General features: G+C 40.1%; 1 protein-coding gene across 3 annotated transcripts in view; it reads left to right on the forward strand.

The window, feature by feature from the left end:
* Window positions 1–12,142, forward strand: part of TNKS (tankyrase) — a 143,032-nt gene that overhangs the window by 27,405 nt on the left and 103,485 nt on the right. For all 3 annotated transcript variants that reach the window (XM_054203424.1, XM_054203425.1, XM_054203426.1), the window contains one exon: window positions 7,310–7,405. In XM_054203424.1, the coding sequence (XP_054059399.1) occupies window positions 7,310–7,405 (96 nt within the window). The remainder of the gene's footprint in view (window positions 1–7,309; window positions 7,406–12,142) is intronic.

The raw sequence follows: 12,142 nt of genomic DNA on the forward strand, positions 1-12,142 counted from the left end.
GTAATGTTAGCTGTAGTCTTAACTAGAACAACAAAACGGTCCTTTTCAACTGCTGTCACTGGTACATGTCATAGAATCATAGAATGTGTTGGGTTGGATGGGACCTTTAAAGGTCATCTAGTCCAACCCCCCTGCAGTAAGCAGGGACATCTTTTTAACTAGATGAGGTTGCTCAGAGCATCATCAAGCCTGGCCTTGAATGTCTCCAGGGATGGGGCCACTACCACCTCTCTGGGCAACCTGTTCCAGTGTCTCACCACCCTCATTGTAAAGAACTTCTTCCTTATGTCTAATCTAAACCTACCCTGCTCTAGTTTAAAACCATTACCCCTTGTGCCATCGCTACATGCCCTTGCAAACAGCCCCTCCCCAGCTTTCCTATAGGCCCCCTTCAGCTACTGGAAGGCCGCTATAAGGTCTCCCTAGAGCCCTGTACTGTCCTTTTTTGTGCCAGACAGAGCATGTCATGTCGTTCCATGATGAACTAGATTGGGCAAGTGATCAGTTTTCTAATCTGCCTTGTTGCCTGACCAAATGTTTGCAGCCACCCAAAGCAAGGTGGGCAGCATAGGGCTGGGGATGGTGATTCTGGCAGCCTGGTCTAGGTGAAACTGTAACCTGTGATAGTGCTGTTTTGTGGTGGGGGGGAGGGGAGGGGGGAGCAGCTTTACAATTCTTTGCAGTTCTTCAATGATTTTTTTTTATTTTTTTTTTTTTAATTGGGAGGGGGAATAGAGGCTGCATGCTCTTCTGCTCTTTGACTTGAAGTGTTGTCTATTCTCATCCTACTAGAGATGCTCCTTATTCCCCTGGAGCTTGGTATTTGCACCCTCCCTTCTCCCCTTCAAGCTAAGCACTGTTGTGCATGGCCCGTTTGTCGCAGGGGTGTTGGGACTAGCTGGACATAATTTCTCATCTTAGTGAGGTCCTTAGCCTCTGCCTCAGAAAAAGCAGCACTCAGCCTGGAAGAGTCCACTCCAGCCTGCCATCTGAGCAATAAAGCCCTGCAAAGCAGTTGTGGTAATGCAGGGCTTGGAAGTCTTCAGCAATTAACTGTTTGCAGGCACTTTTGTTGCTGGAAATCCAGTCTTCTGCAACTCTTCCTTAGTTGTCCTACCTGCACCAATGGAGACTTTTGTATTTCTTCCTGAAGTCCCTTAGGGTTTAGCTGCTCACCCTGCCTTTTTTCTTTCTTCTCGCTTCTTCTGCGTGCTCTTTTATGTTTGTGTCTGTTTCTTCTACCAAATGCATTCCTATCTTTCTATCCCTGATCTGCCACCTGGTTATCATTTCTTACCAATAAACCACCCGCAGTGCTTCCATATATGCCTGGTTATCACCTCTAACCTACCCTGACTCCAGACTAAATCCTCCAGTGTGCTTAGCCTCTCTGCTCTGTAATCTCTTGGTTCAGCTTTGATGGCTTTCACTATAGAGGGGCAGTCAGCAGCACAGGACCTGCTCCTCTCCTTTTTTTTCTAGCTCCTCTTAGCTGAGCTGGCAGTGGCGTTTGAGGCCGTGGATGTTAGTGGGTCAAGTAGTGATACCCAATCCTTTAGACCTGTGTGCAGCCTCTGTAGTGATACTGCCTCTCATGTTTTCACCTTGTAATTCCAATGGCTGGGCAATATAGCCTTTTTCTTAATCGTGGAGCCAAGATTGGGATTCCTCACAGAGATGGAACTTGATCAGTGATACGGTTGGGGGGGTTAATCTTATTAGCTGTATCTCATGTTCAACTTTTTGAAGCAAAGAGTGGGGTGCTACGACTTTAGTTATATGGGATCATTTTGCAAAAAGGCTTATATATCTGCTAACTTGCCAACATAGGATTATTAGATCTTAATCACAGAAGTGTAATTTCTAGGCAAGAAATTGTTGTTCTTGTAACATGAGAAGATTCTCAAAACCTTAGTGGTTTGATTTACGTGTAGAAGTAGTAGGGGGAGAAGATGCATATAGCATTGGCTGAAAAAAAAAAATACTACTTTGGATTCCACTGTGTTCATAGAATCATAGAATGGTTTGGGTCAAAAGAGACCTTAAAGATCAACTAGTTCCATCCCCCCTGCCATGGGCAGGGACACCTTCCACCAGACCAGGTTACTCAAAGCCCCATCCAGCCTGGCCTTGAACACCTCCAGGGATGGGTGTTGTCTAGATGTTTTCAGAATGTGGAAGTAAATGAGCACTTTATATTTTTTGTCTGGTATAACTTAGAAACGTGTCCTGCATGGGACTAGAACTGAGGTGTGTGTGTTCCTGGGACCTAAGGTTAGTGAGAGACTGGCCAGCTTTAAAGGTATCCTTTAGCGAGATGAAGATAGTGTTTATGTTGTGAGTCAAAAGGAGGGCTTTTTCTTAGGCTGTTTTCTCTGTACCTTGATACTTTGGGAGAAAGTAGATAAAGCTACAGTAATATGGTTTGGAAAGGACCTTTGGAGGTGACCTTCAGAAGGTGAAGTTGAAAAGGGTGAAGAAAAGACATATACTATTGCTGGGGTAGCTGGAAGGGACTGCAAGCACAAGGCTGCGGGACAGAGATAAAAGAACTGGTGGCAAGGGAGGAGGTAGTGGTAGAGCTGTGAGGAACTGAAGACTCTGGAAATGTAATCAAAAGCAGTAGACAGCTTTAAGTACAGATACTTCTGGAAGGTCTGCCTGTTGTTTTTGCATTTTTCACTCAACAGTCAAAGGTTTGGATGTGTCTCTTTTTGTACTTACATGCATCTGATTTGAAATCAAATGTGAACTTTTCCATCAGCATTCCTGTAACTATGCTCAGGAAGCTTGCAGATGTTTGACCTAGACAAACTGTAACAGAAATATTCTGATCTTTATCATGCCTAATATTGGGATACCCAAATTGATTTTTATTCCCATTCTATTCCCATTGTATTTCTGTCTTTCAATCAAAAATGTTTTCCTTTGGCGCACTTTTAATTGAGGCGGTATGAAAGAGGAAGGGCTAAGTACTTGGGTGATGGCTTGCATGTAGACAAACTCAAAAAAAATATTTTTTTTCTTCTAATAAATCTTAGTTCTCCCTTGTTGCTGTATAGTTACCAGGGAAGTTTTTGCCATGCTCTGCTGGTGAAAATGTGAAGGCTGAAACTGCCAAAAGTAAAAATGTTTGTTCTTGGTGGGTTTGTAATTTGACGGCCAAATGAGGTAGTGTTGGTTAGCTTCACAGTTCAAAATATCTATGCCAGGAGGCTGTGGGCCAAGTGTTTAATTTTAGGATTCATCCTGCTGTAGGAAGTTGGCAGTAATCTGAAATGATTAGTGGTTGTAGTTCATGCTCTATGCAATACCATAACTTTTTTATTTGGTGGGAAGAATGTGGCCTTTCTTATCTCTATACTGGTCTGGTATAATAGCAGTGTAATTAAATAAAGCATTTCAGATGGTATGTGAAGATGAGAAACTTTTGTATTGTATCAGTTGCAGTGAGGGTAAAAATACAATTCTGTACAAAGCACAGTCCATGTTTGCTCTATAGTTAAGCTTACAGGACTTTGATGTTCATACACAACATGAAGATTCAATTAAAAGAACTTCTTTACACTGTAAATATGGTCTGTGTGAAAGGCAGGGGTAGCCAAGTAATGGTACTTCTAGATTATGATGGGCTCTGCCTGCAGTACAGAAAAATACTACACCTCAATGTCCCCACTGTCCAGAGGAAATAAACCAGCATATCAAAATATGTTAATTAACAAGGTTCTAGGAGTGAATATGTGTGCACACCATCCTTATGCTTGCCTGTTAACAGCAGTCTCTTGATAGAAACTGTTGCCACATTTCCTTTTCAGGCTACTCAACCCATCCTCTGTGCAGCGCTGTGCAGCGTTTGAAATCCAAAATAGCTACAGTTAGCTGGAATGGCTTGTTCTGTTGTTTTTCATTATAAAGGGAATGTTTTTCTCAAACAGGAGATCTGTCTTGACATTTTTACACATCCCTGGTGCATTGAAAAGGAAATTTAGAGAGACACGCTGTGTCTAGATCTCAAATACCCTGTAGTTAGAAGAGATTTTGTGTTGGGCTAAAGTGTTAAAGGTTTTGAACAAGCAGGAGAACATTCAATTAGAAGCTACCTGTGGTTTGCCGGATATAAAAGTACAGCTGCATTACACCAATAGGCTAAACATCAAATGCTGGATTTCTATTGTTAATTCATGTTGATGACAACATTGCTCACTTGGATATCTTTTTGTGAGATTATGTACTAAAAAAATATGGAGAGGATAGAATCAAATAGTCAATAGAGGAAATGTAAGAATAAGATTGCCTTTGTGACCTGAATTTGCTTCCTTTATTCATCTGCATTCTAATACAGCCTGTATTTATATCACTGGCTGCTTCTCCCAAGATGCTAGTGTATTCGTTTCATAGAGTAGATCTCTGTCTGGAGGACCGAATAAGGGGGCTGTCTGCAGGACCATACCCTTGGCTGTTGGAGGGGCTGAAAGGGTTATGATGAGTGGAATGAGTGATTGCAGAGACAAGAAGGTTAAGTCTTATGGGTTACAGCAATTGAGTTCTGACAGGTTCTTTTCCTGAACCTAGCTTGGCCTCTTCGAATGCGTGTTCCACAGGCAGTCACTAATTGAGGGTTTTTGCAGGCAACCACCTTAAGCACTGTTAGTGAATTTTTTAATGTATTTCCCTAGGTTTTTTTTTTTAAAAAAAACACCCAAAAACCTGACACAGAAATTTTTTGCAAGCTGTGCCAGAACTCTTTGTGGTTCATTAGCATGACTGAACAGGTGAGATACACTGCATAATCCTTTGTCATTTTAGCCAGAAGAGGAGCTGAAAGGATACCGTGTTGTCATCTTCTGCGTGTGCCAGCAGAAGTAGCAGAGCAGTGTTCTTGATTGGTTTGCACGAGACTGAAGAATTAAGACACTCAAAAAATGGGTTCTTCTATTTTAGTATGTGTCTTGGCCAGTTACAGATCCCTTTGACATCTCTACACCTGTTACCTCTCATTTTTCACAGTCAGTTTTCTTGCACTGTAACCTGCCTCAGGTTGGCTTCACGTGCTGGTCCAAACCTCCAAACTCTGGTCAAATGCCAGTCGTTCCTCTTTTCTGGTCTTTCTTCCTGGACTTTTTCCCTGCGCTATTATCTCTTTTCCCTTGCCACATCTTCTTGTTCAGTTCTCTCCCCTAGCTCTTTGTCTCAGGCTTTTTGCCATGTGAATCCTTCACTGTCTTCTCATCCAGTGTGTGCCGTTTCATTGTTTTGTACTGCCTGCTTTCTCTTGATAGACACTTAGTTGCTGGTTCCCTCTTTTGGTGTCCTGCTCTTACCCTGATGCCTTTTGGGACAAATGGCTTCCCTGTCTTCCAGAATATAGATTCACTAGCAGGATCCAAGAGAATAGAGATGGAACATACTGAATGTGTCTCTCCGTGCTTACTTTGTTTACTGCCTACTATGTTTTAAAAAATCTGCAAAAAGTCCTGTTCACTGCCTCCCTGCTGGAGTATGCTCAACTGGCTTGTGAGGCTGGCTCACAGTCAAACATACCCGTGAGTAAGATCTCTAAGGGGGTGGTAGTGTGTATGGCACAGATGGCATCTTCAGAAACGTAGGTGCTAGATCTTAACAAGCTTCGGTGAGCACGTGCTAGCTGAATTATTTTTTTTTCCCATTTTGGTGTCTGCGTCTTGATATGGGGGGGGAAAAAACAAACAATCCATCACCAAAAAAAAAAACCTCCTAGGAAAAGCCCAATCTGCCTACTTGAATCTTGTTTCAAAAACATGGGCCAATTGCACCTTCTTGGCAAAGAATACATTTAGTCAATTTACTTCATCAAAGCACCAAATTTCAGCAAATGTTCAGCTTAGGGCAAGCATGTAGCATAGCATCCTGTAAGCAGAAATATATGAAATTTGGCAATGTTAAAAGCATTTAAAGTCAGGATTGTATATGAAAAGAGGTTTGAATAAAAACAATAGTATCTGTTAAATTTTTAATCTAGAAAAAAGTATGTTTCTGAAAAGGCTTTTGCCCTTAAAGTGATATATGTAATATAATATTGGTAATTACTTTTGTTCTGGATTGGGTTATGTTTTTTTCCTTGTAAATCCTGTCTATGAAGTGGTTTTGCATCCTTAGTTACAAAAAGTGTTTGCAAGTGTCTCTTTGTCTTGGCTCGTTCAGTCCACCTGTGTCTCAACAGACACATTTACATGAGCAACGATAAATGTTGTCTGCTTTTTATTACATGTTTCCTTGAGATTGAGTCTCTGCACCTCTGTATACTGTCTGTATACTGCACCTCTGTATACAGGTGCAAAGTAATTGTGTAACTGTCACCCTGAATTTGTAGTATGTCATGCTTGTTTTGTACAACATTTGGGGAAACGGAGAATCGAGGCCCTTTTTATGAGACCTCTAATGTTGCTGTGGACTTTGTTTTCCAATTCAGTAGAAAATGCCTTGATCTTCAGAAGGGGTGGTCTGAATTATGTTGTTATGCTGTTGTTTCTGATCAAAAGAGTTTATAGGTGAAATGGTGTTTTCCTTTTTTTTCTTATGAGCTTTTCTAGATTTTAATTTACTGTATCAATGCCTTCCTAGCCATATGGTTGCATATTGCATCTAAGTATTTTAAGTACTTGAAATTTTTATGTGTTAATAGGTTTAGTAGGGAAAAGAAATACCAGTGAGAATAATAGTCCAGACTGCAGGGTACCAGGTTGCACATCTTACCCTATTTGTTACACTTCTTGAAGGCAAGCCGGTATGCTGTTTCTTAAGATATTGTGCGCAAGTGAGCAGCCACGGAAAGGCTGGAGTATTACTGATTTACAGAGGCGGGATGACTTAGGATGTTCAGCAGGAAAGGGAACAGGAGTGGTAACAAGCAGCAGTAGTGCTAGTAAAGGCAGGAGCAGGCTCCACAGCAGATTTCCCAGTGTGAGTCAGTGAATGCACGGCTTCCCAGCTAGCTGTCAGGAGCCCAAAACTGAGCATTGCAAGAAATTCAGGGCTCATGTTTATCATGGGAAGTCATGTGATCTTACTATATCTTAACTTGCCAACTTAGCCTTACTCCAGAGAAGATCCTTTGCTGCAGTGCTTAACCAAAAAAAAAGAGAGGGAAAAAAAAAAACAAAAAACCAAAACAGAGAGAGAGGGGGAAAAAAAAAGAGAAGAAAAAACAGAAGGAAAAATAAAGAAAACTGTGCAATGTGTGTTTATGCCTACATCATGCCGAGGAGACACTTAACAGTAAATAATCTGTGTATCCCTGAGGTAAGATACTGTTTCTGCTTTCCCTGCACAGTGCTGCTGCAGCACGGAGCTGATCCAAACATTCGGAACACCGATGGGAAATCTGCGCTGGATCTGGCAGACCCTTCAGCAAAAGCTGTACTCACAGGTAAGATGCATACATCTCTCAGCAGCATTACCTGTAGTTCATTTTGTGTGTATAAGTTCAGCATCATAGGAGCCTTCTGCCGTTTTGGATTTTCTGTTGTGTAAGACCATTTTAAAACTGTCTTTTACCACATTTTATATTGATGTAGCTGTCATTAATCTGCGGTGCTGCTATAAGTTTGCTTATTCTACTTATGCTAATGCTGTAATTTTCTGTTATAACATCATTCATTATTCACTGTTTCTATGTTTTTTTTTCTTTGTAATTGCTACCCAATATGCAGATTGAATAGAAGCCCCCAACCCCTGCAAAAAGGCAAGAAAAAAATCAGGTCAATTGTTTTAAGACCTTCACTGTTGAGCTAGCAAGGACGTTTGTATAACTATAAAAGTACCTGTGATCTGAAAGACAACCTGCTACTGATTGCAGAGATCAATAGTTACATTGTATTTTGCTGCAGATTCACATGCTACCCTTTCCTTCCTCTTCCTCGTTAGTCATTTTGGGTAGAACTCTTTCTCACCCACCAATTTTTTTTTTCTTTTTAGGGGCTATTAGCTGCCAAACAATATGTTTCATGAAAATATTCTACAGATACAACTTTGTTTTTACAGAATTTTTTTTTTTATAAATTAAGTGTTGTAGCATACCAGTAAGCATAAAAAATATAATATAGTAGCCTGTCAAATCGGTATCAAGAAATACATGGTCCTCTGTGCTGATTTTGACATCTAGGAAATAATGTTTAGAACAAAGTAATCTTGAATTTTAAAATATATACAATTAGGTTTATAGAAAGGGATTCAGCAGCTGAGCTTCATTTGAAGAAATAGCTATTTTTCTTCTTTTGCCTTTATTTCCCCTATTCTCTCTCTCTTTTTATTGACAGCTTAATTTATAGGCTATGTGCTATGCAACACCCGTATTATTTCTTCAGATTATGTTCAGAGCACACCAGCTCCCTTCGCTTTGTCAGGAACATTTCCTCATCTTCTTTTTCCAGTGCGCTGACTGCTATACATAATTATCTACAGCTCTGCAGTGATTTGAGAGTGCCTTCAGAACAATGCACTTTAAATACATATGATTTAGTTTAATTACTCAGTGTCAAATTTAAACACGTTCCTACACTGTTAACACTAATGTTAACTGTGCTAAGCAGGTTAATCTGACTTTTGGCTGTTAATGGGTACAGTTATACAGATGCTGAGGACGGAAAGGGCACCAGGGAGTCAAGGTACCTCAAAGGTGTTAGTGGATATCCAGCGCTTAGTTTTGGGGAACTTGATATATGTACATTTTGGGGGTTCCAGGCTCTAGAGCTACTCTTCAGGCTATGCTCAAAGATCAACTTCAGAGAACAGCAGAAGATTTAGGAAGGTCTGTGATGGTGACTTCACATCTGCTCCATTGAGTTCTCTGTGCAATAGGTCGCCACATTGTGCGTTAGGCAATGGAGAGGGCAACATGTCATAGCAAACAAGTGGAGATGGGTTAGAAGCAGCTCTCTGAGAACGTCCTGTCGAGTGCAGCAAGCACTCTGTGTCCCTGGCCTCACCCCTAATACCTTGCACACTGGCATCCAGTGACTGCAAGCTTCCGCAACCAATGGATGTTACCGGGTTGTGCATATAAACACCCATGCACAGAGCCACTTCTGCTGCTACTTAGGTGTTTTATTGTTCATGAAAAGATGTAATTTTTGTACGTGTTTATTCTTCCTAGCAAAAGAATCAGCTTTTTTTGTTTTATCAGCTTTGTCCTCAAGGTGGCTCTTGGCTATGCTGGTTTCTCTCTGTGCTGTGCACCTGAGCTCCAAGCTGTGTAAACAGGGTTTGATTCAGGCTTTAGCTGCTGTATGATTCACAATAACTGAAAAAGCTGACACTGGATGCCATTTAAGTGGAAGCTTTCTATTAAGAGCTTAATTTTTCTGGATGCTGCCCTGCTTTCTAGTATCTCTGTTAGGCTGCTACTTTCTTATGCATTTTCCGTATGTTGTTACCTTCAGGTCTTGCTTCATCCCTCTAGAAGAAGGGGGCTTAAGGGATTTCTTAGGATCTCTCTGGCTTGGGATAATCTTTAGCTACAGCAATGCTTTGCAATTAGGTGCATCAGGACTTAAAGGTATTACCGGATTAAGGATGAGTAGGATGTATTAACTTAATTTTCAGTATTTAATGTTGAATGCTGAGATTTTAGAAATGTTCATATTTAGAGCTTTTAAAAGTGGAGTGTTCCTGAAAGCATGATCTGCAATTGTTACTGTATTTGCATGTTTAAACAGCATGCCTGTCAAGGCTGTTCTCATGATGTTATTTTGGGTTCCTTTTTGTATCGATGTCTATGACCATAATAGACTTTTCCACATTGCTGCTGTATTGATTGTTGGAGAACAAGGTTCCCCTTAATACTTTTTTGATCAAGCGTTTGCATAAGTTCATGCATTGGTGTTAATCACTTTACAAATGAACTGTGATTATAGTCTCTCTTTGACCTCCAACTTAGCAAAAGTGAACAGAAAACTTGTTGGTAATTGGTTAAATCTTTTAAATTTGACAAAGAATTCTGTATGTGTTTTAAAAAGGACATTTCTGCTGTGTAAAAAGCATTTCTGGTGTTCTGGCAGCAAATGCTGAATCCACAATGATTTGTTCTTTTCTGTTTCCCAGTCTAGAATAAAGTACAGTATCTTTTTCTCGTGAATTACAGTGAGGATATATAATGCAGTAGTTTCTGGGATGACTTCCAGCCATTTTCTTGCAACGCGCTCTTAAAATGTGTGTTTTGTAAAGGATACATGATGCAAATGGAAGGCTAATATTTTGACGGAAATGGACTTTGAAAATTTCTTTGTAGATTAAAGTGAATTTTATAGACATTAAACACCAAGTTCCAGCTTCTTTAAAAAAAAAAAAAGGCGGGGGGAAGGTTATAGAATTGGGGAATCTGCTTTTTACTACTTAAACAGGAAGGCAGCCTTTTTTCCCCTTCTGCAGGATAAGCAGCATTTGTGTGAGCGAAGCACTTCATGACTGAGAGGGTGAATATTTTTTTTGTTTGTTCTTCCTTAGTATCCCTTACTGTTCCTGAATGAGGTTGTTGGAAGAGGACTGTAATCTACTTTTTCTCTAGGCTGCAGTGGTAGTAAAGACTCCAAAACCATATTGCATCTACAAAACAGAGCTGTTACACAAGTCAAATTAATATACTAGTTAATTTTACTTTAGTTTTAATTGCCTTTGGGGTGCGTGGTTTCTGAGATGGGGACTCATCTTTGTTGCTGTACATAGCACTGTGGGACTCCCATTCAGAACAGGGCCTTTGGGAGCTTTTGCACTACCAGTCATATTAATCTTCATTATGCTCTTATGCTGCTTATTGCCTTTTTAAACATTAATATCCTTTTATTTCTTTCTGGTACAGTATATGAAGAGCCAATAATACTGTTAATGATTTATGTGAATGATTTATTTTGATTTTTCACACAGTGATGCTTTTTCGCCACTTCCCCATATTATCTGCTGCTTAGAAATGCTTTTTCTATGTGAATGGTCGTTCTTTGTACTTGAGCAGTTTCCAAAGCTGTTAGCAGGAGCTGAAGGCACTTTCGTTGGATAATATGTTCTTGACTGCTCCATGCCACTGTTTTGCAGTGTTGGTTTTGGTTGGTTTCAAGGATTATTCCCTTGAAACAGGTCAAAATGAAAAAAAGTTTGGAAACTGCTGCATCTCCAGATTAAAGGAAGATTTCTTGGGTACAAAATAAAGTCTTGTTTGTTAATAGAATAAATTTTCAAAGTTAAACAAGACTCTGATCTTCCTACTTACTATGGAAATAATGTCTTTTACAAACAAAGTGCGTAGGTCCTATTGAGCATTTCTCACTTCTGCTTTTTGGATGTGAAGGACAGCTTGATGGGTGAAAGTACAGCTGGGCTAAGGTTACCAGAAGTGTTAATGAAGATTCATGTTTTCATCTATTTGTCATGTCAACTTTTTAATTTAAGTGAGGAGCATAGTCCATTTATTGAAATATATTTGCACAATTTATTTTTTTTTTAAAGTGAACTGTCATCTAGGCATACTTTGCTTGCAAGGAAGGGAAAAATCTGATATTTCACTACAGAAAGTTTACTGAACTTTAGAGAATGAAAAATGGGTCGTAGGAACAATTCATCCATTTTAACATTAGCAGGAAGAGAAGAAATTATTTTAGTTTGGGTTAGTTTTATTTTCACTGTGGCACCTTTACAGCTTGACCTTCTCAAATCCTTCTGGGTTGGTGGTGATTCCTTTCAGATACTCTTAAGATTTTGAAGGCATTTTGGATAGGCACTAGCACTTTGTTTTGTGAGGTGCCCACCTCCTCCCACTTTCCTCTTACTTGATCTAATTCTTATATATTGTACTCTGAAATCAGATCATTTGGACAAGGTGTAGCTTCTGTCTTTAAGAAACAATATAACAAAAGTTAATGCACAAGGAGAAGAGTTTTAATGGTAAGGAGGGCACGTCCTGCTATAATGGTTTGGGCCATAAGTTTATCTGGGCCATCATCCTTTCTGATGGTGACACCGGGGTGTTGCTGCCTTAAAGAAAAGTGCAAGAAACCCAGCAGTTGAGGTATATCCTTGCCCTGCAGAAAACCTTCACCTTATTTAATATAGGCTGTTGGCATACGTCTTGAAGCAAGAGGTCCGAAGGGCCTTTCCCAGCACTCGTTTGTGCTTTGAA

Source organism: Rissa tridactyla, chromosome 5 (assembly GCF_028500815.1).
Source record: "Rissa tridactyla isolate bRisTri1 chromosome 5, bRisTri1.patW.cur.20221130, whole genome shotgun sequence".
Lineage (NCBI taxonomy): Eukaryota > Metazoa > Chordata > Aves > Charadriiformes > Laridae > Rissa > Rissa tridactyla.